A 27,243-nucleotide genomic window follows, 5' to 3' on the forward strand; every position below is an offset into this window, starting at 1 on the left:
AAGCTGTCCGTCTTGCGTGCGTGTTGGTATGTGTGGGGACGGCGTGACCGTTGTGGATTGCGTATTTGTATGTTTTTGCTCTAAATCGCTGCAGTATTAGCTATGGACGCTTCGCAGAAGCAGAGAAGAAGAACCATTGTGTGCGCTCACCAAAGGAGCCTCCTTGCCTTCCCGCAGAAGGGAATTTTTGTGGGTACAGAACACATCCCCCTTGCTGCTGGGGAGAAGGCAGGCTCTTAAAGAGCCCCTCTGGCAGGTACTCAGGCATGCTCAGCCCGTAAGTGAGGAGCGGGTCAGCCTCCGTTGAGTACTGCAGCTGACTGAGGTTACCCTTGGCATGTCAGCGCAGTAAGGAGCATGCGTGGCATGAGCCTTCCCTTCAAGGGATGCATGCGTATGCAAGGCTTATGCCTCTGAGCTCACCGACCTGCCCGTAATCGGGGTCGAGGTCTCTGCCCGCAGGGCTTCATGCCCGGGTGGCAATTTGCCAGTCAGAGAGACGGACAAGAGACAAGATCAGGACATCGAGGAAACAACTCCAGTCCCAGCCCAGCTGAACTTAACCTGAGGAGGTAAGGCTGTCCCCACCCAGCAAGCACGCAGCCTGGCACTCAAGCCCTAAGGCCGCCACGGGCTCCTCCCTTACGCTTCTCGGTGGGTCTTCCGGCACCCCTCAAGGCCCCCCCACCCCCGGAATGACAGACCACCAAGGAGCCCACCCCGCAGAAGCCCAGCTCCACGCTCTCCGCAGGCGATCGTTACACGGTGCCACGCAGAACGCGCCCGGAAGAAAAACAGAGGCTTCTGGTGGGCCGGCAACATTCATACAGGCCTGCTCCAGAGACCACGTTCTGGAGGAGCGCCCGCCAGGGCATCCCCCCTGGCCTGCCAGAGGGGCTGCCCTTCTTGCCCTCACCAGCCCGTGCTGCCGAAGCAGCATCCCTCTCCAGCAGCACGTCTGCACAGCAGGCTTGAGGCTTGCCTGGAGACATCCAGGCGGGTTGGAGGCCAGTGTGGGAGGGCTGGGACTCTGGGCACTGAAGGCTGGGGAGGGGCCGGGCAACACACGCAGAGGAGACTCACCCCTCACTTGCCCGGGGGGCTCATTCTGCAACTGGGCTCGGAACAGCTGCCTCATCCCAAGGGGCCAAAGGAAACAGCTCAGTCCCTGCACTGCGGGGGGCCCATAGCGCTCAAGGCAGCCGAGGCCTCTCCGCTTCTCGGAGACGCAGCTCTGGTGGCCTTCACCCTGGTTACAGAGCTCTTGCTCGGCCAGACGCTGTCAGCAAGGTGCAGCACTGTTAGGGCAGAGGCCGGAGCCCCGGTTGCTGGGAGGGCAGGGCTCAAGAGAGCTCTGTGCTCCCCCCGCCTCCCTCCCAGCAGCAAGAATGCCACTGGTCTCCTGCTTAGAAGGTGCTCAGCCTGGCTGCCCAGCGAAAGCAGCATCAAGGCAAGAGGCCGCTGGTGGACCTGCGCCCTGATTGCAGGGAGGCCAGAGATGTGCCCTGCCTCTGTGGGCCTTTAATTACAGAGACAGTATTCTGTCTGTCTCCTGCTCACAGTTTCCCACTTCTGTAGAGGCAGAAGTGGGCAAGAAGGCAGCAGCTTTGGAGAAATGGCAAGCAATGAGAGTACAGCATCCACGAGGTGGTTACGAGGCCGAAGGGAGACAGACAAGTGAGGAGAAGGCAAGGGGGACCCTTGCCTGGAGCCTGGCTCCTCCTTGAAGGCAGGGCCGGGATGCAGATCAGCTTTCGCTGTTGCTCCTGAGCCCCTCTGTTGCCCAGAGCAGCGTGGCCGCCCTGTAGAGAGGGCTGTGGTCTCTGCTCGGTTGGCCTTTTGCCGTGCTACGCCTTTTGGCGGCTGCTGGGAGTGACTGCCCTGTAAGGCGGGTGGGAGTCACCGTGCTGTCCCTTTCTGGGCTCGGGGGAGGTCTTCAGAGGCCTGAGCCGTGGGACCGGCCAGTAAGTCGGGTGCCAGCCTCTGGAGCGGTGGCACGGGGGCACGCAATGGCAGCCTGTGCGGCGTGGCTCCCCTGTAGGCAGGGTGGAAGCCGCGAGCTACAGGTGTCTGGCCCGCGGTGCCTTGAGGCGCCTGCCCGCTCCGTCGTCGGAGCCCGTGGGGCTTCCTGCCCGGGCAGCAGGTACTTGCGCAGGGCTCTCCTGTAAGTCAGGTGCACAGCCCGAGGCTTCGTTGTCTGGGTGCATGCCTTGTGCTGCACTTTGAGAGGGGATGCGAAGGCCTTTGTTATCAAAGTACCGGCCGCCTGTCAGGAAGTTGGATGTAGTTTTATACCTCTCTCCCTTTGGGAGGACAGGAGGCTGCAGGGTTTGAGATTGGCTGGAGGTGGTGCTGCAACGAGGTCTTTTTCCTCTTCTGGGAAGCTGTCCGTCTTGCGTGCGTGTTGGTATGTGTGGGGACGGCGTGACCGTTGTGGATTGCGTATTTGTATGTTTTTGCTCTAAATCGCTGCAGTATTAGCTATGGACGCTTCGCAGAAGCAGAGAAGAAGAACCATTGTGTGCGCTCACCAAAGGAGCCTCCTTGCCTTCCCGCAGAAGGGAATCTTTGTGGGTACAGAACACATCCCCCTTGCTGCTGGGGAGAAGGCAGGCTCTTAAAGAGCCCCTCTGGCAGGTACTCAGGCATGCTCAGCCCGTAAGTGAGGAGCGGGTCAGCCTCCGTTGAGTACTGCGGCTGACTGAGGTTACCCTTGGCATGTCAGCGCAGTAAGGAGCATGCGTGGCATGAGCCTTCCCTTCAAGGGATGCATGCGTATGCAAGGCTTATGCCTCTGAGCTCACCGACCTGCCCGTAATCGGGGTCGAGGTCTCTGCCCGCAGGGCTTCATGCCCGGGTGGCAGTCTGTGCACTGTGAGTACCCAGTAATTCCAGGCCCAGAGAGGAAGACCCTTCTGGCCTCCCTGTAATGAGGCTGTGGGTCGATGGTGCAGCGGCCTCTTGCCTTGATGCTGCTTTTGCTAGGCAGCCAGGGTGAGCACCTTGTAAAGTAGGATGCCAGTGGCATTCCTGCTGCTGCGGGTGGGTGGGGCGGGGGGAGCACAGAGCTCTCCTGAGCCTTGCCGTCCCAGTAACCGGGGCTCCGGCCCCTGCCTTTACGGCGCTGTGCCCTGCTGAGAGCCTCGGCCAAGCGAGAACTCTGCTACCAGGGTGAAGGCCATCAGAGCTGCCTCTCTGAGAAGCAGAGAGGCCCCTGGTGCCTTGAGCACCATGGGCTCCCTGCAGTGCAGGGGCCCAGCTGCTCCTTTGGCTCCTTGAGAAGAGGCCGCTTTTCCGAGCCTGCTTGCGGAGTGAGCCCCCCATGCAAGTGAGGGGTGAGACTCTTCCGCGTGCGTTGCCTGGCCCCTCCCCAGCCTTCGGTGCCCGGAGTCCTGGCCCTTTCTCACAAGCCCCCAACCCGCCTGGATGTCTCCAGGCAAGCCTCAAGCCTTCTGCGCAGATGTGCTGTTGGAGGGGGATGCTGCTTCTGCAGCCCGGGCCGGCGAGGGCAAGAAGGGCAGCTCCTCTGGCAGGCTGGAGGGGACGCCCTGGCAGGCGCTGCTCCAGATGGTTGTCTCTGGAGCAGGCCGGTACGAGTGTCGCCTGCCCATCTGCAGCCTCTCTTTTTCCCCCGGGCGCGTTCTGCACGGCGCCGTGTAACGATCGCCTGCGGAGAGCGTGGAGCTGGGCTTCTGCAGGGTGGGCTCCTCGGTGGGTCTGTCATTCCGGGGGTGGGGGGGCCTTGAGGGGTGCCGGAAGACCCACCGAGAAGCGTAAGGGAGGAGCCCGTGGCGGCCTTAGGGCTTGAGTGCCAGGCTGCGTGCTTGCTGGGTGGGGACAGCCTTACCTCCTCAGGTTAAGTTCAGCTGGGCTGGGACTGGAGTTGTTTCCTCGATGTCCTGATCTTGTCTCTCGTCTCTCTCTTGCTGCCGGTTCCCTGGTCCTGCAAAGTAGAAGTGGGCAAGAGGAGGAAGGCTTTGGAGAAACTGCAAGCAACAGGAGTGAAGGCTCTGCAAGCTCATCAGGAGGCCAAAGATGCAAGTTGCAGAAGATGGCGGGGAAGGCGAGGGAGCCTGGACACTGGCACTTCTCTGAAGGTAGGGGAGGGCCCGGGATGCAGATCAGCTTTCGCTGTTGCTCCTGAGCCCCTCTGTTGCCCAGAGCAGCGTGGCCGCCCTGTAGAGAGGGCTGTGGTCTCTGCTCGGTTGGCCTTTTGCCGTGCTACGCCTTTTGGCGGCTGCTGGGAGTGACTGCCCTGTAAGGCGGGTGGGAGTCACCGTGCTGTCCCTTTCTGGGCTCGGGGGAGGTCTTCAGAGGCCTGAGCCGTGGGACCAGCCAGTAAGTCGGGTGCCAGCCTCTGGAGCGGTGGCACGGGGGCACGCAATGGCAGCCTGTGCGGCGTGGCTCCCCTGTAGGCAGGGTGGAAGCCGCGAGCTACAGGTGTCTGGCCCGCGGTGCCTTGAGGCGCCTGCCCGCTCCGTCGTCGGAGCCCGTGGGGCTTCCTGCCCGGGCAGCAGGTACTTGCGCAGGGCTCTCCTGTAAGTCAGGTGCACAGCCCGAGGCTTCGTTGTCTGGGTGCATGCCTTGTGCTGCACTTTGAGAGGGGATGCGAAGGCCTTTGTTATCAAAGTACCGGCCGCCTGTCAGTAAGTTGGATGGAGTTTTATACCTCTCTCCCTTTGGGAGGACAGGAGGCTGCAGTGTTTGAGATTGGCTGGAGGTGGTGCTGCAACGAGGTCTTTTTCCTCTTCTGGGAAGCTGTCCGTCTTGCGTGCGTGTTGGTATGTGTGGGGACGGCGTGACCGTTGTGGATTGCGTATTTGTATGTTTTTGCTCTAAATCGCTGCAGTATTAGCTATGGACGCTTCGCAGAAGCAGAGAAGAAGAACCATTGTGTGCGCTCACCAAAGGAGCCTCCTTGCCTTCCCGCAGAAGGGAATCTTTGTGGGTACAGAACACATCCCCCTTGCTGCTGGGGAGAAGGCAGGCTCTTAAAGAGCCCCTCTGGCAGGTACTCAGGCATGCTCAGCCCGTAAGTGAGGAGCGGGTCAGCCTCCGTTGAGTACTGCGGCTGACTGAGGTTACCCTTGGCATGTCAGCGCAGTAAGGAGCATGCGTGGCATGAGCCTTCCCTTCAAGGGATGCATGCGTATGCAAGGCTTATGCCTCTGAGCTCACCGACCTGCCCGTAATCGGGGTCGAGGTCTCTGCCCGCAGGGCTTCATGCCCGGGTGGCAATTTGCCAGTCAGAGAGACGGACAAGAGACAAGATCAGGACATCGAGGAAACAACTCCAGTCCCAGCCCAGCTGAACTTAACCTGAGGAGGTAAGGCTGTCCCCACCCAGCAAGCACGCAGCCTGGCACTCAAGCCCTAAGGCCGCCACGGGCTCCTCCCTTACGCTTCTCGGTGGGTCTTCCGGCACCCCTCAAGGCTCCCCCGCCCCCGGAATGACAGACCACCGAGGAGCCCACCCCGCAGAAGCCCAGCTCCACGCTCTCCGCGGGCACTCGTTACACGGTGCCACGCAGAACGCGCCCGGAGGAAAAACAGAGGCTTCTGGTGGGCCGGCAACATTCATACAGGCCTGCTCCAGAGACCACGTTCTGGAGGAGCGCCCGCCAGGGCATCCCCCCTGGCCTGCCAGAGGGGCTGCCCTTCTTGCCCTCACCAGCCCGTGCTGCAGAAGCAGCATCCCTCTCCAGCAGCACGTCTGCACAGCAGGCTTGAGGCTTGCCTGGAGACATCCAGGCGGGTTGGAGGCCAGTGTGGGAGGGCTGGGACTCTGGGCACTGAAGGCTGGGGAGGGGCCGGGCAACACACGCAGAGGAGACTCACCCCTCACTTGCCCGGGGGGCTCATTCTGCAACTGGGCTCGGAACAGCTGCCTCATCCCAAGGGACCAAAGGAAACAGCTCAGTCCCTGCACTGCGGGGGGCCCATAGCGCTCAAGGCAGCCGAGGCCTCTCCGCTTCTCGGAGACGCAGCTCTGGTGGCCTTCACCCTGGTTACAGAGCTCTTGCTCGGCCAGACGCTGTCAGCAAGGTGCAGCACTGTTAGGGCAGAGGCCGGAGCCCCGGTTGCTGGGAGGGCAGGGCTCAAGAGAGCTCTGTGCTCCCCCCGCCTCCCTCCCAGCAGCAAGAATGCCACTGGTCTCCTGCTTAGAAGGTGCTCAGCCTGGCTGCCCAGCGAAAGCAGCATCAAGGCAAGAGGCCGCTGGTGGACCTGCGCCCTGATTGCAGGGAGGCCAGAGATGTGCCCTGCCTCTGTGGGCCTTTAATTACAGAGACAGTATTCTGTCTGTCTCCTGCTCACAGTTTCCCACTTCTGTAGAGGCAGAAGTGGGCAAGAAGGCAGCAGCTTTGGAGAAATGGCAAGCAATGAGAGTACAGCATCCACGAGGTGGTTACGAGGCCGAAGGGAGACAGACAAGTGAGGAGAAGGCAAGGGGGACCCTTGCCTGGACACTGGCTCCTTCTTGAAGGCAGGGCCGGGATGCAGATCAGCTTTCGCTGTTGCTCCTGAGCCCCTCTGTTGCCCAGAGCAGCGTGGCCGCCCTGTAGAGAGGGCTGTGGTCTCTGCTCGGTTGGCCTTTTGCCGTGCTACGCCTTTTGGCGGCTGCTGGGAGTGACTGCCCTGTAAGGCGGGTGGGAGTCAGCGTGCTGTCCCTTTCTGGGCTCGGGGGAGGTCTTCAGAGGCCTGAGCCGTGGGACCAGCCAGTAAGTCGGGTGCCAGCCTCTGGAGCGGTGGCACGGGGGCACGCAATGGCAGCCTGTGCGGCGTGGCTCCCCTGTAGGCAGGGTGGAAGCCGCGAGCTACAGGTGTCTGGCCCGCGGTGCCTTGAGGCGCCTGCCCGCTCCGTCGTCGGAGCCCGTGGGGCTTCCTGCCCGGGCAGCAGGTACTTGCGCAGGGCTCTCCTGTAAGTCAGGTGCACAGCCCGAGGCTTCGTTGTCTGGGTGCATGCCTTGTGCTGCACTTTGAGAGGGGATGCGAAGGCCTTTGTTATCAAAGTACCGGCCGCCTGTCAGTAAGTTGGATGGAGTTTTATACCTCTCTCCCTTTGGGAGGACAGGAGGCTGCAGTGTTTGAGATTGGCTGGAGGTGGTGCTGCAACGAGGTCTTTTTCCTCTTCTGGGAAGCTGTCCGTCTTGCGTGCGTGTTGGTATGTGTGCGGATGGCGTGACCGTTGTGGATTGCGTATTTGTATGTTTTTGCTCTAAATCGCTGCAGTATTAGCTATGGACGCTTCGCAGAAGCAGAGAAGAAGAACCATTGTGTGCGCTCACCAAAGGAGCCTCCTTGCCTTCCCGCAGAAGGGAATCTTTGTGGGTACAGAACACATCCCCCTTGCTGCTGGGGAGAAGGCAGGCTCTTAAAGAGCCCCTCTGGCAGGTACTCAGGCATGCTCAGCCCGTAAGTGAGGAGCGGGTCAGCCTCCGTTGAGTACTGCGGCTGACTGAGGTTACCCTTGGCATGTCAGCGCAGTAAGGAGCATGCGTGGCATGAGCCTTCCCTTCAAGGGATGCATGCGTATGCAAGGCTTATGCCTCTGAGCTCACCGACCTGCCCGTAATCGGGGTCGAGGTCTCTGCCCGCAGGGCTTCATGCCCGGGTGGCAGTCTGTGCACTGTGAGTACCCAGTAATTCCAGGCCCAGAGAGGAAGACCCTTCTGGCCTCCCTGTAATGAGGGTGTGGGTCGATGGTGCAGCGGCCTCTTGCCTTGATGCTGCTTTTGCTAGGCAGCCAGGGTGAGCACCTTGTAAAGTAGGATGCCAGTGGCATTCCTGCTGCTGCGGGTGGGTGGGGCGGGGGGAGCACAGAGCTCTCCTGAGCCTTGCCGTCCCAGTAACCGGGGCTCCGGCCCCTGCCTTTACGGCGCTGTGCCCTGCTGAGAGCCTCGGCCAAGTGAGAACTCTGCTACCAGGGTGAAGGCCATCAGAGCTGCCTCTCTGAGAAGCAGAGAGGCCCCTGGTGCCTTGAGCACCATGGGCTCCCTGCAGTGCAGGGGCCCAGCTGCTCCTTTGGCTCCTTGAGAAGAGGCCGCTTTTCCGAGCCTGCTTGCGGAGTGAGCCCCCCATGCAAGTGAGGGGTGAGACTCTTCCGCGTGCGTTGCCTGGCCCCTCCCCAGCCTTCGGTGCCCGGAGTCCTGGCCCTTTCTCACAAGCCCCCAACCCGCCTGGATGTCTCCAGGCAAGCCTCAAGCCTTCTGCGCAGATGTGCTGTTGGAGGGGGATGCTGCTTCTGCAGCCCGGGCCGGCGAGGGCAAGAAGGGCAGCCCCTCTGGCAGGCTGGAGGGGACGCCCTGGCAGGCGCTGCTCCAGATGGTTGTCTCTGGAGCAGGCCGGTACGAGTGTCGCCTGCCCATCTGCAGCCTCTCTTTTTCCCCCGGGCGTGTTCTGCACGGCGCCGTGTAACGATCGCCTGCGGAGAGCGTGGAGCTGGGCTTCTGCAGGGTGGGCTCCTCGGTGGGTCTGTCATTCCGGGGGTGGGGGGGCCTTGAGGGGTGCCGGAAGACCCACCGAGAAGCGTAAGGGAGGAGCCCGTGGCGGCCTTAGGGCTTGAGTGCCAGGCTGCGTGCTTGCTGGGTGGGGACAGCCTTACCTCCTCAGGTTAAGTTCAGCTGGGCTGGGACTGGAGTTGTTTCCTCGATGTCCTGATCTTGTCTCTCGTCTCTCTCTTGCTGCCGGTTCCCTGGTCCTGCAAAGTAGAAGTGGGCAAGAGGAGGAAGGCTTTGGAGCAACTGCAAGCAACAGGAGTGAAGACTCTGCAAGCTCATCAGGAGGCCAAAGATGCAAGTCGCAGAAGATGGCGGGGAAGGCGAGGGAGCCTGGACACTGGCACTTCTCTGAAGGTAGGGGAGGGCCCGGGATGCAGATCAGCTTTCGCTGTTGCTCCTGAGCCCCTCCGTTGCCCAGAGCAGCGTGGCCGCCCTGTAGAGAGGGCTGTGGTCTCTGCTCGGTTGGCCTTTTGCCGTGCTACGCCTTTTGGCGGCTGCTGGGAGTGACTGCCCTGTAAGGCGGGTGGGAGTCAGCGTGCTGTCCCTTTCTGGGCTCGGGGGAGGTCTTCAGAGGCCTGAGCCGTGGGACCGGCCAGTAAGTCGGGTGCCAGCCTCTGGAGCGGTGGCACGGGGGCACGCAATGGCAGCCTGTGCGGCGTGGCTCCCCTGTAGGCAGGGTGGAAGCCGCGAGCTACAGGTGTCTGGCCCGCGGTGCCTTGAGGCGCCTGCCCGCTCCGTCGTCGGAGCCCGTGGGGCTTCCTGCCCGGGCAGCAGGTACTTGCGCAGGGCTCTCCTGTAAGTCAGGTGCACAGCCCGAGGCTTCGTTGTCTGGGTGCATGCCTTGTGCTGCACTTTGAGAGGGGATGCGAAGGCCTTTGTTATCAAAGTACCGGCCGCCTGTCAGTAAGTTGGATGGAGTTTTATACCTCTCTCCCTTTGGGAGGACAGGAGGCTGCAGTGTTTGAGATTGGCTGGAGGTGGTGCTGCAACGAGGTCTTTTTCCTCTTCTGGGAAGCTGTCCGTCTTGCGTGCGTGTTGGTATGTGTGGGGACGGCGTGACCGTTGTGGATTGCGTATTTGTATGTTTTTGCTCTAAATCGCTGCAGTATTAGCTATGGACGCTTCGCAGAAGCAGAGAAGAAGAACCATTGTGTGCGCTCACCAAAGGAGCCTCCTTGCCTTCCCGCAGAAGGGAATCTTTGTGGGTACAGAACACATCCCCCTTGCTGCTGGGGAGAAGGCAGGCTCTTAAAGAGCCCCTCTGGCAGGTACTCAGGCATGCTCAGCCCGTAAGTGAGGAGCGGGTCAGCCTCCGTTGAGTACTGCGGCTGACTGAGGTTACCCTTGGCATGTCAGCGCAGTAAGGAGCATGCGTGGCATGAGCCTTCCCTTCAAGGGATGCATGCGTATGCAAGGCTTATGCCTCTGAGCTCACCGACCTGCCCGTAATCGGGGTCGAGGTCTCTGCCCGCAGGGCTTCATGCCCGGGTGGCAATTTGCCAGTCAGAGAGACGGACAAGAGACAAGATCAGGACATCGAGGAAACAACTCCAGTCCCAGCCCAGCTGAACTTAACCTGAGGAGGTAAGGCTGTCCCCACCCAGCAAGCACGCAGCCTGGCACTCAAGCCCCAAGGCCGCCACGGGCTCCTCCCTTACGCTTCTCGGTGGGTCTTCCGGCACCCCTCAAGGCTCCCCCGCCCCCGGAATGACAGACCACCAAGGAGCCCACCCCGCAGAAGCCCAGCTCCACGCTCTCCGCAGGCGATCGTTACACGGTGCCACGCAGAACGCACCCGGAGGAAAAACAGAGGCTTCTGGTGGGCCGGCAACATTCATACAGGCCTGCTCCAGAGACCACGTTCTGGAGGAGCGCCCGCCAGGGCATCCCCCCTGGCCTGCCAGAGGGGCTGCCCTTCTTGCCCTCACCAGCCCGTGCTGCAGAAGCAGCATCCCTCTCCAGCAGCACGTCTGCACAGCAGGCTTGAGGCTTGCCTGGAGACATCCAGGCGGGTTGGAGGCCAGTGTGGGAGGGCTGGGACTCTGGGCACTGAAGGCTGGGGAGGGGCCGGGCAACACACGCAGAGGAGACTCACCCCTCACTTGCCCGGGGGGCTCATTCTGCAACTGGGCTCGGAACAGCTGCCTCATCCCAAGGGGCCAAAGGAAACAGCTCAGTCCCTGCACTGCGGGGGGCCCATAGCGCTCAAGGCAGCCGAGGCCTCTCCGCTTCTCGGAGACGCAGCTCTGGTGGCCTTCACCCTGGTTACAGAGCTCTTGCTCGGCCAGACGCTGTCAGCAAGGTGCAGCACTGTTAGGGCAGAGGCCGGAGCCCCGGTTGCTGGGAGGGCAGGGCTCAAGAGAGCTCTGTGCTCCCCCCGCCTCCCTCCCAGCAGCAAGAATGCCACTGGTCTCCTGCTTAGAAGGTGCTCAGCCTGACTGCCCAGCGAAAGCAGCATCAAGGCAAGAGGCCGCTGGTGGACCTGCGCCCTGATTGCAGGGAGGCCAGAGATGTGCCCTGCCTCTGTGGGCCTTTAATTACAGAGACAGTATTCTGTCTGTCTCCTGCTCACAGTTTCCCACTTCTGTAGAGGCAGAAGTGGGCAAGAAGGCAGCAGCTTTGGAGAAATGGCAAGCAATGAGAGTACAGCATCCACGAGGTGGTTACGAGGCCGAAGGGAGACAGACAAGTGAGGAGAAGGCAAGGGGGACCCTTGCCTGGAGCCTGGCTCCTCCTTGAAGGCAGGGCCGGGATGCAGATCAGCTTTCGCTGTTGCTCCTGAGCCCCTCTGTTGCCCAGAGCAGCGTGGCCGCCCTGTAGAGAGGGCTGTGGTCTCTGCTCGGTTGGCCTTTTGCCGTGCTACGCCTTTTGGCGGCTGCTGGGAGTGACTGCCCTGTAAGGCGGGTGGGAGTCACCGTGCTGTCCCTTTCTGGGCTCGGGGGAGGTCTTCAGAGGCCTGAGCCGTGGGACCGGCCAGTAAGTCGGGTGCCAGCCTCTGGAGCGGTGGCACGGGGGCACGCAATGGCAGCCTGTGCGGCGTGGCTCCCCTGTAGGCAGGGTGGAAGCCGCGAGCTACAGGTGTCTGGCCCGCGGTGCCTTGAGGCGCCTGCCCGCTCCGTCGTCGGAGCCCGTGGGGCTTCCTGCCCGGGCAGCAGGTACTTGCGCAGGGCTCTCCTGTAAGTCAGGTGCACAGCCCGAGGCTTCGTTGTCTGGGTGCATGCCTTGTGCTGCACTTTGAGAGGGGATGCGAAGGCCTTTGGTATCAAAGTACCGGCCGCCTGTCAGTAAGTTGGATGGAGTTTTATACCTCTCTCCCTTTGGGAGGACAGGAGGCTGCAGTGTTTGAGATTGGCTGGAGGTGGTGCTGCAACGAGGTCTTTTTCCTCTTCTGGGAAGCTGTCCGTCTTGCGTGCGTGTTGGTATGTGTGCGGATGGCGTGACCGTTGTGGATTGCGTATTTGTATGTTTTTGCTCTAAATCGCTGCAGTATTAGCTATGGACGCTTCGCAGAAGCAGAGAAGAAGAACCATTGTGTGCGCTCACCAAAGGAGCCTCCTTGCCTTCCCGCAGAAGGGAATTTTTGTGGGTACAGAACACATCCCCCTTGCTGCTGGGGAGAAGGCAGGCTCTTAAAGAGCCCCTCTGGCAGGTACTCAGGCATGCTCAGCCCGTAAGTGAGGAGCGGGTCAGCCTCCGTTGAGTACTGCGGCTGACTGAGGTTACCCTTGGCATGTCAGCGCAGTAAGGAGCATGCGTGGCATGAGCCTTCCCTTCAAGGGATGCATGCGTGTGCAAGGCTTATGCCTCTGAGCTCACCGACCTGCCCGTAATCGGGGTCGAGGTCTCTGCCCGCAGGGCTTCATGCCCGGGTGGCAGTCTGTGCACTGTGAGTACCCAGTAATTCCAGGCCCAGAGAGGAAGACCCTTCTGGCCTCCCTGTAATGAGGGTGTGGGTCGATGGTGCAGCGGCCTCTTGCCTTGATGCTGCTTTTGCTAGGCAGCCAGGGTGAGCACCTTGTAAAGTAGGATGCCGGTGGCATTCCTGCTGCTGCGGGTGGGTGGGGCGGGGGGAGCACAGAGCTCTCCTGAGCCTTGCCGTCCCAGTAACCGGGGCTCCGGCCCCTGCCTTTACGGCGCTGTGCCCTGCTGAGAGCCTCGGCCAAGCGAGAACTCTGCTACCAGGGTGAAGGCCATCAGAGCTGCCTCTCTGAGAAGCAGAGAGGCCCCTGGTGCCTTGAGCACCATGGGCTCCCTGCAGTGCAGGGGCCCAGCTGCTCCTTTGGCTCCTTGAGAAGAGGCCGCTTTTCCGAGCCTGCTTGCGGAGTGAGCCCCCCATGCAAGTGAGGGGTGAGACTCTTCCGCGTGCGTTGCCTGGCCCCTCCCCAGCCTTCGGTGCCCGGAGTCCTGGCCCTTTCTCACAAGCCCCCAACCCGCCTGGATGTCTCCAGGCAAGCCTCAAGCCTTCTGCGCAGATGTGCTGTTGGAGGGGGATGCTGCTTCTGCAGCCCGGGCCGGTGAGGGCAAGAAGGGCAGCCCCTCTGGCAGGCTGGAGGGGACGCCCTGGCAGGCGCTGCTCCAGATGGTTGTCTCTGGAGCAGGCCGGTACGAGTGTCGCCTGCCCATCTGCAGCCTCTCTTTTTCCCCCGGGCGCGTTCTGCACGGCGCCGTGTAACGATCGCCTGCGGAGAGCGTGGAGCTGGGCTTCTGCAGGGTGGGCTCCTCGGTGGGTCTGTCATTCCGGGGGTGGGGGGGCCTTGAGGGGTGCCGGAAGACCCACCGAGAAGCGTAAGGGAGGAGCCCGTGGCGGCCTTAGGGCTTGCGTGCCAGGCTGCGTGCTTGCTGGGTGGGGACAGCCTTACCTCCTCAGGTTAAGTTCAGCTGGGCTGGGACTGGAGTTCTTTCCTCGATGTCCTGATCTTGTCTCTCGTCTCTCTCTTGCTGCCGGTTCCCTGGTCCTGCAAAGTAGAAGTGGGCAAGAGGAGGAAGGCTTTGGAGCAACTGCAAGCAACAGGAGTGAAGACTCTGCAAGCTCATCAGGAGGCCAAAGATGCAAGTTGCAGAAGATGGCGGGGAAGGCGAGGGAGCCTGGACACTGGCACTTCTCTGAAGGTAGGGGAGGGTCCGGGATGCAGATGAGCTCTCGCTGTTGCTCCTGAGCCCCTCTGTTGCCCAGAGCAGCGTGGCCGCCCTGTAGAGAGGGCTGTGGTCTCTGCTCGGTTGGCCTTTTGCCGTGCTACGCCTTTTGGCGGCTGCTGGGAGTGACTGCCCTGTAAGGCGGGTGGGAGTCACCGTGCTGTCCCTTTCTGGGCTCGGGGGAGGTCTTCAGAGGCCTGAGCCGTGGGACCGGCCAGTAAGTCGGGTGCCAGCCTCTGGAGCGGTGGCACGGGGGCACGCAATGGCAGCCTGTGCGGCGTGGCTCCCCTGTAGGCAGGGTGGAAGCCGCGAGCTACAGGTGTCTGGCCCGCGGTGCCTTGAGGCGCCTGCCCGCTCCGTCGTCGGAGCCCGTGGGGCTTCCTGCCCGGGCAGCAGGTACTTGCGCAGGGCTCTCCTGTAAGTCAGGTGCACAGCCCGAGGCTTCGTTGTCTGGGTGCATGCCTTGTGCTGCACTTTGAGAGGGGATGCGAAGGCCTTTGGTATCAAAGTACCGGCCGCCTGTCAGTAAGTTGGATGGAGTTTTATACCTCTCTCCCTTTGGGAGGACAGGAGGCTGCAGTGTTTGAGATTGGCTGGAGGTGGTGCTGCAACGAGGTCTTTTTCCTCTTCTGGGAAGCTGTCCGTCTTGCGTGCGTGTTGGTATGTGTGCGGATGGCGTGACCGTTGTGGATTGCGTATTTGTATGTTTTTGCTCTAAATCGCTGCAGTATTAGCTATGGACGCTTCGCAGAAGCAGAGAAGAAGAACCATTGTGTGCGCTCACCCAAGGAGCCTCCTTGCCTTCCCGCAGAAGGGAATCTTTGTGGGTACAGAACACATCCCCCTTGCTGCTGGGGAGAAGGCAGGCTCTTAAAGAGCCCCTCTGGCAGGTACTCAGGCATGCTCAGCCCGTAAGTGAGGAGCGGGTCAGCCTCCGTTGAGTACTGCGGCTGACTGAGGTTACCCTTGGCATGTCAGCGCAGTAAGGAGCATGCGTGGCATGAGCCTTCCCTTCAAGGGATGCATGCGTATGCAAGGCTTATGCCTCTGAGCTCACCGACCTGCCCGTAATCGGGGTCGAGGTCTCTGCCCGCAGGGCTTCATGCCCGGGTGGCAATTTGCCAGTCAGAGAGACGGACAAGAGACAAGATCAGGACATCGAGGAAAGAACTCCAGTCCCAGCCCAGCTGAACTTAACCTGAGGAGGTAAGGCTGTCCCCACCCAGCAAGCACGCAGCCTGGCACTCAAGCCCTAAGGCCGCCACGGGCTCCTCCCTTACGCTTCTCGGTGGGTCTTCCGGCACCCCTCAAGGCTCCCCCGCCCCCGGAATGACAGACCACCAAGGAGCCCACCCCGCAGAAGCCCAGCTCCATGCTCTCCGCAGGCACTCGTTACACGGTGCCACGCAGAACGCGCCCGGAGGAAAAACAGAGGCTTCTGGTGGGCCGGCAACATTCATACAGGCCTGCTCCAGAGACCACGTTCTGGAGGAGCGCCCGCCAGGGCATCCCCCCTGGCCTGCCAGAGGGGCTGCCCTTCTTGCCCTCACCAGCCCGTGCTGCAGAAGCAGCATCCCTCTCCAGCAGCACGTCTGCACAGCAGGCTTGAGGCTTGCCTGGAGACATCCAGGCGGGTTGGAGGCCAGTGTGGGAGGGCTGGGACTCTGGGCACTGAAGGCTGGGGAGGGGCCGGGCAACACACGCAGAGGAGACTCACCCCTCACTTGCCCGGGGGGCTCATTCTGCAACTGGGCTCGGAACAGCTGCCTCATCTCAAGGGGCCAAAGGAAACAGCTCAGTCCCTGCACTGCGGGGGGCCCATAGCGCTCAAGGCAGCCGAGGCCTCTCCGCTTCTCGGAGACGCAGCTCTGGTGGCCTTCACCCTGGTTACAGAGCTCTTGCTCGGCCAGACGCTGTCAGCAAGGTGCAGCACTGTTAGGGCAGAGGCCGGAGCCCCGGTTGCTGGGAGGGCAGGGCTCAAGAGAGCTCTGTGCTCCCCCCGCCTCCCTCCCAGCAGCAAGAATGCCACTGGTCTCCTGCTTAGAAGGTGCTCAGCCTGGCTGCCCAGCGAAAGCAGCATCAAGGCAAGAGGCCGCTGGTGGACCTGCGCCCTGATTGCAGGGAGGCCAGAGATGTGCCCTGCCTCTGTGGGCCTTTAATTACAGAGACAGTATTCTGTCTGTCTCCTGCTCACAGTTTCCCACTTCTGTAGAGGCAGAAGTGGGCAAGAAGGCAGCAGCTTTGGAGAAATGGCAAGCAATGAGAGTACAGCATCCACGAGGTGGTTACGAGGCCGAAGGGAGACAGACAAGTGAGGAGAAGGCAAGGGGGACCCTTGCCTGGAGCCTGGCTCCTCCTTGAAGGCAGGGCCGGGATGCAGATCAGCTTTCGCTGTTGCTCCTGAGCCCCTCTGTTGCCCAGAGCAGCGTGGCCGCCCTGTAGAGAGGGCTGTGGTCTCTGCTCGGTTGGCCTTTTGCCGTGCTACGCCTTTTGGCGGCTGCTGGGAGTGACTGCCCTGTAAGGCGGGTGGGAGTCACCGTGCTGTCCCTTTCTGGGCTCGGGGGAGGTCTTCAGAGGCCTGAGCCGTGGGACCGGCCAGTAAGTCGGGTGCCAGCCTCTGGAGCGGTGGCACGGGGGCACGCAATGGCAGCCTGTGCGGCGTGGCTCCCCTGTAGGCAGGGTGGAAGCCGCGAGCTACAGGTGTCTGGCCCGCGGTGCCTTGAGGCGCCTGCCCGCTCCGTCGTCGGAGCCCGTGGGGCTTCCTGCCCGGGCAGCAGGTACTTGCGCAGGGCTCTCCTGTAAGTCAGGTGCACAGCCCGAGGCTTCGTTGTCTGGGTGCATGCCTTGTGCTGCACTTTGAGAGGGGATGCGAAGGCCTTTGGTATCAAAGTACCGGCCGCCTGTCAGTAAGTTGGATGGAGTTTTATACCTCTCTCCCTTTGGGAGGACAGGAGGCTGCAGTGTTTGAGATTGGCTGGAGGTGGTGCTGCAACGAGGTCTTTTTCCTCTTCTGGGAAGCTGTCCGTCTTGCGTGCGTGTTGGTATGTGTGCGGATGGCGTGACCGTTGTGGATTGCGTATTTGTATGTTTTTGCTCTAAATCGCTGCAGTATTAGCTATGGACGCTTCGCAGAAGCAGAGAAGAAGAACCATTGTGTGCGCTCACCAAAGGAGCCTCCTTGCCTTCCCGCAGAAGGGAATTTTTGTGGGTACAGAACACATCCCCCTTGCTGCTGGGGAGAAGGCAGGCTCTTAAAGAGCCCCTCTGGCAGGTACTCAGGCATGCTCAGCCCGTAAGTGAGGAGCGGGTCAGCCTCCGTTGAGTACTGCGGCTGACTGAGGTTACCCTTGGCATGTCAGCGCAGTAAGGAGCATGCGTGGCATGAGCCTTCCCTTCAAGGGATGCATGCGTGTGCAAGGCTTATGCCTCTGAGCTCACCGACCTGCCCGTAATCGGGGTCGAGGTCTCTGCCCGCAGGGCTTCATGCCCGGGTGGCAGTCTGTGCACTGTGAGTACCCAGTAATTCCAGGCCCAGAGAGGAAGACCCTTCTGGCCTCCCTGTAATGAGGGTGTGGGTCGATGGTGCAGCGGCCTCTTGCCTTGATGCTGCTTTTGCTAGGCAGCCAGGGTGAGCACCTTGTAAAGTAGGATGCCGGTGGCATTCCTGCTGCTGCGGGTGGGTGGGGCGGGGGGAGCACAGAGCTCTCCTGAGCCTTGCCGTCCCAGTAACCGGGGCTCCGGCCCCTGCCTTTACGGCGCTGTGCCCTGCTGAGAGCCTCGGCCAAGCGAGAACTCTGCTACCAGGGTGAAGGCCATCAGAGCTGCCTCTCTGAGAAGCAGAGAGGCCCCTGGTGCCTTGAGCACCATGGGCTCCCTGCAGTGCAGGGGCCCAGCTGCTCCTTTGGCTCCTTGAGAAGAGGCCGCTTTTCCGAGCCTGCTTGCGGAGTGAGCCCCCCATGCAAGTGAGGGGTGAGACTCTTCCGCGTGCGTTGCCTGGCCCCTCCCCAGCCTTCGGTGCCCGGAGTCCTGGCCCTTTCTCACAAGCCCCCAACCCGCCTGGATGTCTCCAGGCAAGCCTCAAGCCTTCTGCGCAGATGTGCTGTTGGAGGGGGATGCTGCTTCTGCAGCCCGGGCCGGCGAGGGCAAGAAGGGCAGCCCCTCTGGCAGGCTGGAGGGGACGCCCTGGCAGGCGCTGCTCCAGATGGTTGTCTCTGGAGCAGGCCGGTACGAGTGTCGCCTGCCCATCTGCAGCCTCTCTTTTTCCCCCGGGCGCGTTCTGCACGGCGCCGTGTAACGATCGCCTGCAGAGAGCGTGGAGCTGGGCTTCTGCAGGGTGGGCTCCTCGGTGGGTCTGTCATTCCGGGGGTGGGGGGGCCTTGAGGGGTGCCGGAAGACCCACCGAGAAGCGTAAGGGAGGAGCCCGTGGCGGCCTTAGGGCTTGAGTGCCAGGCTGCGTGCTTGCTGGGTGGGGACAGCCTTACCTCCTCAGGTTAAGTTCAGCTGGGCTGGCACTGGAGTTGTTTCCTCGATGTCCTGATCTTGTCTCTCGTCTCTCTCTTGCTGCCGGTTCCCTGGTCCTGCAAAGTAGAAGTGGGCAAGAGGAGGAAGGCTTTGGAGCAACTGCAAGCAACAGGAGTGAAGACTCTGCAAGCTCATCAGGAGGCCAAAGATGCAAGTTGCAGAAGATGGCGGGGAAGGCGAGGGAGCCTGGACACTGGCACTTCTCTGAAGGTAGGGGAGGGCCCGGGATGCAGATCAGCTTTCGCTGTTGCTCCTGAGCCCCTCTGTTGCCCAGAGCAGCGTGGCCGCCCTGTAGAGAGGGCTGTGGTCTCTGCTCGGTTGGCCTTTTGCCGTGCTACGCCTTTTGGCGGCTGCTGGGAGTGACTGCCCTGTAAGGCGGGTGGGAGTCACCGTGCTGTCCCTTTCTTGGCAAGGTCCGGCGGCTGCTCCCGGGGGCCAGATCCAACCCGAACCCGCGGCGGTGGCCTTACCTTGGGCTGCAGCCTCTCCCCCTCCGCCGGGAATTCAGCGCTGCCCTTGGACACGGCGGCCAGCCCGCGAACCAGCCTCCTGCAGGGCTCCCGCCCGATGCCGAAGCTGTAGCACCTGCGAGAGGACGGGGAGCGGTGACGATCTCGGGACGGCAGAAACCCCAGTTGGCCCCGCAGGCTGGAGAAGCCACCTTTTTTCTCACCCCTCCACCCTCCGCTCTCCTCCCGGGATGCCATGCAGCCGTCCGGCACATCCGGAGGGAAAAACATCAGCTCCTCCAGGAACTGCTCCAAAACACCTCCGATCCCTTCCCCAAAAAGCAGCCGGTGGCTGCAACACCCAAGGGCTTCCTAGCAGGACCTCCAACCCCCAGGTCCTCTCCGACCATCACCAGGTGCTTCACTGCCGGTTCAGCTCTTTCCCCTGCTGAGTCCGTGGCCCACGGCATTAAAGACCTAGGAATTATCTCGGCTCGCGATTAAAATTAAGCGTTTGCTCAAGGAAAGAGGGACCGCTCCCCTAACACCCGGCTCGGGGGCTCAGGAGCTGCAGGCTGCAAAGCTGGAGCTGACCAGGAAGGGAGCGCGGGTGGATGGGTAGGACAGTTTTCAGCGCACAGCCAGGACGGCGGCTAGACCGGGCAGAAAACCCCTTTCGCCAGCAAACTGCAGCTCCGCGAGGAGCCTTTCTCACAGAGGTTTTTAATCCCCAGATGGCTGCAAATCTTCGGTTAGCCTCATACCTTCTTAAACAAGGCTCTGAGCTTCTTTGAGGCATGGGCCGGACACATGACTCAAAGATGCACGGTGCGGGGCCTCCGTATTTGGCCCACCAGCCCACCTCTTGAAGAGGCAGGGCCGGGGGTGGGTTGCCCCACGCAGCTGAGGAGCAACAAGACCTCCAGAGTAGAAAAGGCAGAGACCAGCTTCCCTGAAGCCTGAGGGATTCAAGAGGAACAAGGTTTCCTCATATTTTTTCTTATGTTCAAGGGTTTCTTAGGTTCCTCCTATGCTTCATGCCCTTAAAGAGATCGGAGGAGAAACCAGAGTGGCTGGTCCTCAAGCCCAGGCAACCAGGCGATTATCCTGCCTTGGAGCATGGAAAAAGCATCCAAGCTCCTGGGACCAGTTGCCAAACCCGTGGAGGTGCTCCCACAGCCGGCACAGGCGGACTCCCCACCTCGGTTTCCGAAGTGGGGACATCCATGGTCAACCCTCGGTCAACCCCGCGGGGACGAGCCCTGCCGCTCGCCCTACCTGGTGGAGCACGCGTGGTTTCGCAGCAGCTCGAGGACCTTGCCCGTATCGCCGGCGGCCCCGCGGGTCAGCAGGAAGAGCAGCCTGGGGTGGCCCCTGTGGATCGGCTGCCGAACGACCCACTTCAAGGGCGAGAAGACGTTGGCGGCGCCCATGTCGGCCCGGATCCTCTTGACGCTCTCGCAGGCGATGGCCAGGCTCTCCTGCGAGACGAGCGGTGGGATCGTCCGCCTCCGGCCCAGCACCCCGTGCCGAGCGCCAGCTCCTTCGGCCACCTCCTCACCTACCTCGCAGTAGGTCTGGCTGGCGGGGAACAGCGCCTTGAAGGTCGATCTGAACCCGACGACGTTGAAGAGACACGCTGGCCTCAGGCTCTTGAGAACCACCAGCAGGGCATCCTGCGAGGTGGAAAGCGAGCAGACGTCGGCGCGTGGGGCACCAGACCCCTCTCGGGCGGCCTTGGCAGCAAGAACTCTCTTAGCTGTTGAATTTGCCTTGGCGCCCGAGAAGCGGAGACCACAGGGGTCTCTGCAAACGGGAGACAGCTACGAAGGAGCTCCCACGCCCAAGCAATCGGAGCTGCAAACGAGGGAGGATGGCACGGAGCAAAGCGCTGGCCCAGCGTCTGCCCTCTCGTTGGCTTAACCCAACCTGCCGCCTCAAACCCGCGGGAGCAGATTTACGTCGTCGCTTCCCAGGAGGCTCCAGGGAAGCCGGCGCTTCCCAATCTCCGCCATTCCCTTCTCGCAACTCATTACGAGAAGAAAAACAGATTTCCAAGTGTTTCCATCAAAGCATTTCCCAACGCGGGTCACCGACGGACGCTCCCGCTAGGGAAGGATGTGACCAGGACACGTGGGCTCAGGGAGGCCCTCAGGCATCCAAACGCCACCCATCCAACGCTCTGCAGCACCGCTCACCTTGGTGGGTCCCAAGGAGGATGCGCGGGGGCAGCACGGCCCCGGGCCCTGCTCAGGAAGGTGCAATATTTGTTAAGCTCTTGGGGTTCAACTGGCCCCAAAAATGCAAGCGGAAACTTTGCCAAGACCGCCTTGGCCACAGCTGCTCATGGAGATGGACCAGCTGGCAGCCGTCGGACGCAGAGCTGGCCTCCGGAGCGCGCTAGGCAGGGTAACGGGAATTAAATAGGTGCTGGATGGGCTTTGCTCCGTGACTCTTCCAGGCGCACAGAGCTGCTCATCAGCGCAACGTCTCCTCGTGCGCGCTCAGCACCTCTCCCTGAAGCATCCCCTGAGGTTCTCCAGGGGTTTCCGAGCCCTCCCTGGAGACGGGGAGAGCTGGAGAAGGGCTGCGGGAGGTGGGCAAGGCAGCTAGAGAGGCAAAGCCATCTCTGCACCCGATCCACCGATAGGAAGGAGAGGAACGGGGACAGAGCGGGGGAGAGCCAGCCTCGCTGCAGGCACCTAACGAGCAACGCGGTTACGGTGACTGAAGTCGCAGCATATAATTACCCCCCGTCCCCTCCTAATGAAGGCTCATCAGCACGCCGCAACCCCCGCCGCTCGCTAACGCTCATCCCTCGCTCGCGCGCGGGCCCTTCCCCTGCCGCGCGGTACCTTGACGCGGCTGATGTCGACGGCGCTCATGCTTCCGCTGCGGTCCACGAGGAAGACGAACTCCCCGTGGGCTTTGCCGAGGTCGGGCTGGACCGTCCTCAGGTCGGGGCAGAAGTTCAGCATGACGACGGGGTGGTGGGGGAGATCCTTGTTCAGACGCTTCTGGATGATTTTGGTCTGCGAGACAAGGAGGGAGCTCGAGAGGGGAAGCAAAAGCGGTTGCTTTTGCTGCCCCTTCCAGCCACAGGTTTGAACCTGACTTGAAGATTAAGGACGTGGTCTCTCGTGGGCAGGTATCAGCTTGTCCTGGCCTCGGGGATGGAAACACCTGAGCGCTGCTTGTGCAGCAGCTTCCTCCGTCCATCTCCCCCATGGACCTGCTGCAAGGATGGACGAGAGGCTGGAGAACAAAAGGGAAAGATCGGGCCCTAACGAAGCACCTTGCAAAATCGATTCACCAAATGTTTCATTAATTCCCCCCGAAAACGTGATTCATTAGCGCGGTTTAGTATTACACCGAGGCACCGAAGGTTTTGTCCACAGTCGCTCAGGGATGAAGTGCAAGATCTAAAGGTTTCGGACGCGCACGCAAGCTCAGCAGCTCGTGCGATAGCTGAGCTGTGATACGCCTGGCTGCAGAGCTCCTGAAGCAGCTCCCGTGCCGGGAACATCACCCCACGCCGGGACTTGCCTTCGAAAGGCTGGGCCTCTGGATTGGCGTAGGTGAGCGAGGCCGTGAGCCCAAGCGCATAGCCGCTGATGCACGACGTCACCTCGGAGGCAGCGAGCAGCAGCGGGTCGTCCGGTTCATCAGCCCCGGCATCTTCCCCAAGATCCGTCGGTCCCGGCGGTGAGCTGCAAACAGGCAGAAGGAGGTGAGGAAATGAGGAGCCCCAAGAGGTTGAAGTGCACCAACGTCCCCACCACCTCGTTTTGGCTCTTGGAGGACAGGGAGATGACTCCTCACCGCCCAGGTCCCTGGAGGAGGTTACTGCCAACCGCTTTCCCCTGCTCGTTCCCTGCACCGGCCCCAGCCTCGCCAAAGGCTCCCAGGGCGCTTCGCTGCTCCAGGGGACGACGAGCGGGATGGAGCTGCCCCGCAAGGGCAAGGAGAACATCAATGGCCAACGTGGAGACGCTGATCCGGCCACACACGTCCACCGGTTTCATCACCTCCATCCGCTCTCGGTCTCTTCCCAGGGCCAGGCAGTGCCGAGGAGGAAAACGGTGCCCATGCGAGCACCCAAGCTGCACCTCCAAAGGGTCTTCTCCTCCAGGAGCTGGAGGAGGCCTCCACCGGCCTCAGCACTGGCGTGAGCTGATGTGAAGACCCAAGGCAAGTATTTGCCCCAAATCCTCTCCCGAGCTATGGAGCCGGTTCGGATGATGCTGCCCTTTTACTGGTGCCACCCATCTATTGCCCAGGTTTGGGCAGAACAGGTTGACTTCTCTTTTGGCCTTCTCGCTTCTCGCCTTCCTCTCAAGGGACATGTTTCTCCAGGACAAGAACACAACTATGAACGTTTTCCTTTACTCTCTGGGCCGAAAGACCCCAGAGGGAGAGACAGGCACCCTTCCTGCCCTCTCCTGCCCTTGCCCGCCTTGGGGCGACAGCGGCACCGCGCTGTGGCCGGCGGAGGTGGGACTGTCCTCCAGCTCCGGTGTCCCACACCTCCAGATCGTTTCTGCAAAGGATGACTCATCCCTCCGGGCTCCGGATCAGCAGAGACATTCAGATGCAAAGCGGCTGCTTCTGCCAATTACGTCTCCACTCTTCTCACGAGCAAGTTTTCTTCTGTTCCAGCTCGTCTCCCCCATAGACCAGGGCTTCAAAGGAGACCTTTTGGGGCGCTTTCAGGCCACAGCCAGCTCCCCGGGGGGATCTGGAGAAGTTGCTAGGCAGCAGCTCTCCCCGGCTGGCTCGGTAATGCTTTATGCAATGATTTAGGAGGCCCGGGAGGAGCCAGCAGCAGCGAAACGCGTCGTCTTCCCATTTCCTAGCAGTTCTGTGTTATTAAAATCACCTTTATATGCAAATGTCATGGAAGATGCAGACAGCAGACATTGAGGTCATGAGTTTGGGCAGGAAAATTGTGTTAATGAGGGGAAAAGGGAGAGGGAGCAGGGAGTGGCCAGCCAGGGCAAGCTGCAGGGGTGCCGGAGCAAGGATGGAAACGAGGATTAGAGCAGGATCCTCCGAGCTACGCCAAAAGGGCCGGGAAAGCCAGAAGCCGGCGAGTTCATCCGCTATGGGGAGAGATAGTGAAGGGCATCTCACCGCCGAGACGTGGCAGAGGCCATCGGGATACGGGGAAGGGGCTAAACACCAGATGCAGGATGCCTTAGAGGAGGAGAAGAGAGGGGGAAATAACACGAAGATGCTCCGTCTACCACCAGCTAGGTGCAAAGGGAGCTCGTGACGGGGTTGCCCGAGAGGTGAATTCAGGCTTGCGGAGGGCAATTTTGGCCCTTGGCCACAGCGGTTTGCGGCAAGGCTGAGCTGAAGCCCCGACACCCCCAGCAAAACCCAAAAAGGGTGCAAGAAACATCTCCCCGGCTTGGTGCAATGCTCTGAAGTTTCAGCGTGTTTTCATTGCACGCCGGAGCAAAAACCAGACCTTTCCTCCTCCTTGGGACCCAAAACGACGACAGCAAGGGCTGGAGGTCTTTGGAAAACTCCCCTCCAGGTCCAGCCTGGACCCACACGTGGTGGGACTGTACCCCCAGCTCATCCCCGCAACACCTGGAGGAAGAGACCGCTTTCCCACAACCGGGCAAGCTGTTCCCGCGGCTTCATTTGCATCAATCAACACTGACATCCAGCGGCTCGTCCGGATGGTTACAGTCGGCCTTCCTCGCCCAGACGGCGACGCGCGGAGATCCGCCAGCTCCGGAGGCACCGAGCGCCTGTTGCACCACCGCGATGCGAAGCCGGCGCCTCCGGAAGCGACGGCGGCAAAGCGGGTTCCCGGCCAGCCGCGGGAGTGGCAGCATCCCGTGCTGCCCCGGCTTCGGGCTCCGCGGTGATGCTCCGGCTTCGCAGAGCCGGATTTTGGGGGCTCGGACCAACTTTTGGAGCCACCATGATGCAGAGCCAGTGGAGTCGGGAAGGAGCCACCGATGGGACCCCCGGGAGCAGCACAGCCCCGCTCCATCCACCCCATCCCAGCAAGAAGAGCTGCCCGGCCCAAGCCAAGCTGGGTGCTCAGCCCCTTATGGGGGGGATCAAGGTGCCCCCTCACCCCACCAAGCTCACGGGTTGAGCTCAGTCCTCCCTTCCCCTAAATCAGGGTGACATCCCACCCGGGGGCCCAGGAGCAGCACCCAGCACCCATCATCCAGCCTCCATCGCCCTCCCCATCGCCCGCCCGCAGGCGGACGAGGACAGTCTGTTAACGTCTGTATTATTTTGGGGATGGGGGGGATGCGCAGGGGCTCAGGGCGCAGCCGGCAGAGGCAAAGCAGGGAGGCGGCCGCCCGCGACGCGTGGGCGTGGGGGGGCCGCTGCTTTTCTTACCTTCGCTGGGAGAAGAGGCAGGAGGAAGGGGATGGAGGGGCTGGAGCAACTTCACCCTCTCCCGCTGGGTCCCGAGCCGGGGGGCAGGAAGGCAGGAGAAATCCCGGAGGCGGCCGGCAGGGCTTCAGACTGCTTTTGTGTCTGCAAGACAAGAGGAGCCGGCGCTGCGGCGAGCGCCGGCGCGGGGGGAGCTCGGCTGCGTGGCCGGCGCCCCGGACGGACCCGGCAACACGTGTGCGGACGCCCGAGCACCGCCCGTCGCGATCCCCGGAGCCGTCTGGGAGCTGGGGGGGCTCCTGCTTCCTTCCCCCCTCTCCCCGGCCGGGTTTGGTACCCAAGCGGAGCTGTTTGTTTTGGCGGGGAGGTAACCATGACGATGGCCCCGTGCACGCAGGCTGATGCTCCCCGGCCTCCCCGCGGCCCCCCCGCCGCAGGCATCGCCCACCCTCGACAGCGGCAAAGCTGGGAGGGAAACCACATCCGAAACCCCCCCATGCTACAGATTCACCAGGGAACCTGTCTGCTTTAGCCAGCGTGGACCCATCACGCCGGCACGTGGTGACCGAGCCCCGAGACGCGTCCGCTCCAGCCCGCCATCCTTTTTTCCGCTTGTGTTTAGCTCAACACGGAGCTATCTGCTCCCGGCCCGGCTGCAGGAAGCCGGAGCGAGCAGGACGCAGCGTATCGAGCGCACGACGGCGGCTAAAGGCGCTCGCTAACGGCACACGGACCCCCAGTCCGGAGCCTTCGCCCCATGTCCGGCTCTTCGGGGGCGCCCTGAAGCTCCAGGATTTACAGTTCTCGCTAGATATGTGAGCGAACCCTGGAAAAAGCCCACCTGCTGCATTTCCAGTGCTCGCTAAAGCATTTGCTTACTACGGCGTTTGGCTCAAGCGAAGAAAATAACATACGGCAGGAAAAAACCCTGGGATTCATACCAAGGAGCCTGGTAGCTGAGGCATGTTTATTTATAAAACAGAGCGGGAGCTGGCGCGGCCGAGGCAGATGCAAGAAGAAGAGCAGCGGTAGCAGCTTGCCAGACGCGAGGGGCACGCGGAGCTGGGAGCGACGCCGGATCTGCTGCCCCAGCGTTATCCGTCACTCCCAGGACAGGGCAAAGCCTTCGGCAGGGACCGAAAAGCGCTGCGACGAAGACAACGGCTCCTGCAAAACAACCTGGAAAACCCGATGAAGCCCAAGACTGGCACCAGCCTACGGGGCCTTGACCAGCTTGGAGATCCGTCTCCAAAGCTACCTCGAGCCCGGAGCGCTCGGGGACCCAACACACCTGCGTTTTCTACGCCGCTGGCTGCTTCTCCTTACGTATAAAATGCATAAGGAGAGCTGGGTTTTGATATAGGGGGAAATGTTCTTTTATGGGGAACAAATATTTAACGCTGAAGGTGAGGCTCAGCATCATCCTAACGTTCAAAAGTGCTGCCATGGGCGAAAGTGGCTCGCACAGGCCTTCGGGCCGGCATTTATCACTCCTCATCCTCCCCAGATTGGCAACGCCCAGGAAACACCATCAGCGACGAGGGCGGCCTCGTCCCGGGGAGTTGGGGTGAGATATCGGAGAAAATGCCGCAGGGGCGTGAACAGATTTACTGGGAAACCGGTTTATGTTACTCAGCTCACTCACACCTCAGCGTTACGTGACTACGCAGCACTCCGGTGTCTGCACGCTCCGAACGCGCCCAGGTGCTGAGAGGTCTGGGAAAGGAAGAAAAGCAGGAAAAAACCCCTCACGTAAACCAAATCTGCCAGACGGAGAGCAACGAGCACTTCTGAACCTCTCCATGTGCTGCTCTGTATGTAAACGCAGAAAATAACAGTAATAATTAAAAAAATCGCCCTGTCAGGAGATGCTGGTGACGAGGAGGGATAACACAGACGAGAGCAATGTGCAACGTCTGCCCTCCCCGGACGCCTTCCTCATGCCTTGGTTTTCCCACCTCTAAAATGGGCAGAGGCCGAGCGCTTACGGGCCTCTGCGACACCCTGCCTTTCCCCCGCGCCTTTAATTTCCCCTTAATTCATTAATTAAGGTGTTGGACCGGTTCACGGCTGCTTGCTGCGTTCTGGCTGAAAACCTCGTGTGCTGGGCACCCTCCCTGCCCCACAGCCAGGTCTGACCCCAACCCCACAGCCCTGCCAGGCCCCAGGCCTGCACCCCACAGCCCGGCCTGACCCCAGCCCCACAGCCCATCCTGACCCCAGACCCACAGTCCACCCTGACCCCAGCCCCACAGCCTGGCCCAGCCCTAGCC

At 61.5% G+C, this 27,243-nt stretch overlaps 1 protein-coding gene and 2 long non-coding RNA genes across 4 annotated transcripts in view; 1 reads left to right on the forward strand and 2 right to left on the reverse strand.

Moving 5' to 3' along the window:
* The window catches only part of LOC135323571 (uncharacterized), a 19,163-nt gene extending 820 nt beyond the window's left edge, over positions 1 to 18,343 (forward strand). The window contains exons 2-5 of the long non-coding RNA XR_010385042.1: positions 3,955 to 4,097; positions 8,710 to 8,852; positions 13,465 to 13,607; positions 18,220 to 18,343. This is a non-coding gene — a long non-coding RNA (uncharacterized LOC135323571). The remainder of the gene's footprint in view (positions 1 to 3,954; positions 4,098 to 8,709; positions 8,853 to 13,464; positions 13,608 to 18,219) is intronic.
* Positions 18,118 to 21,618, reverse strand: LOC135323570 (von Willebrand factor A domain-containing protein 5B1-like). Its single transcript, XM_064497100.1, has 5 exons — positions 21,457 to 21,618; positions 20,167 to 20,277; positions 19,880 to 20,082; positions 18,623 to 18,737; positions 18,118 to 18,208 (listed from the first exon to the last, which is right to left on the reverse strand). The coding sequence occupies exons 1-5, from the start codon at positions 21,577 to 21,579 to the stop codon at positions 18,128 to 18,130; spliced, it is 633 nt and encodes a 210-aa protein (XP_064353170.1). The 5' UTR covers positions 21,580 to 21,618; the 3' UTR covers positions 18,118 to 18,127.
* Positions 21,619 to 22,142: 524 nt separating this feature from the next.
* LOC135323572 (uncharacterized) lies at positions 22,143 to 27,138 on the reverse strand. Of its 2 annotated transcripts, none has more exons than XR_010385044.1 (4): positions 26,723 to 27,138; positions 25,912 to 26,137; positions 24,974 to 25,137; positions 22,143 to 22,311 (listed from the first exon to the last, which is right to left on the reverse strand). It is a non-coding gene; the product is annotated as an uncharacterized LOC135323572 (long non-coding RNA). The 2 variants fall into 2 exon arrangements; XR_010385043.1 differs by having other exon boundaries at positions 24,974 to 25,114; positions 26,723 to 27,136.
* Positions 27,139 to 27,243: the final 105 nt, after the last annotated feature.

This window comes from Dromaius novaehollandiae, chromosome 24, assembly GCF_036370855.1.
Source record: "Dromaius novaehollandiae isolate bDroNov1 chromosome 24, bDroNov1.hap1, whole genome shotgun sequence".
Classification (NCBI taxonomy): domain Eukaryota; kingdom Metazoa; phylum Chordata; class Aves; order Casuariiformes; family Dromaiidae; genus Dromaius; species Dromaius novaehollandiae.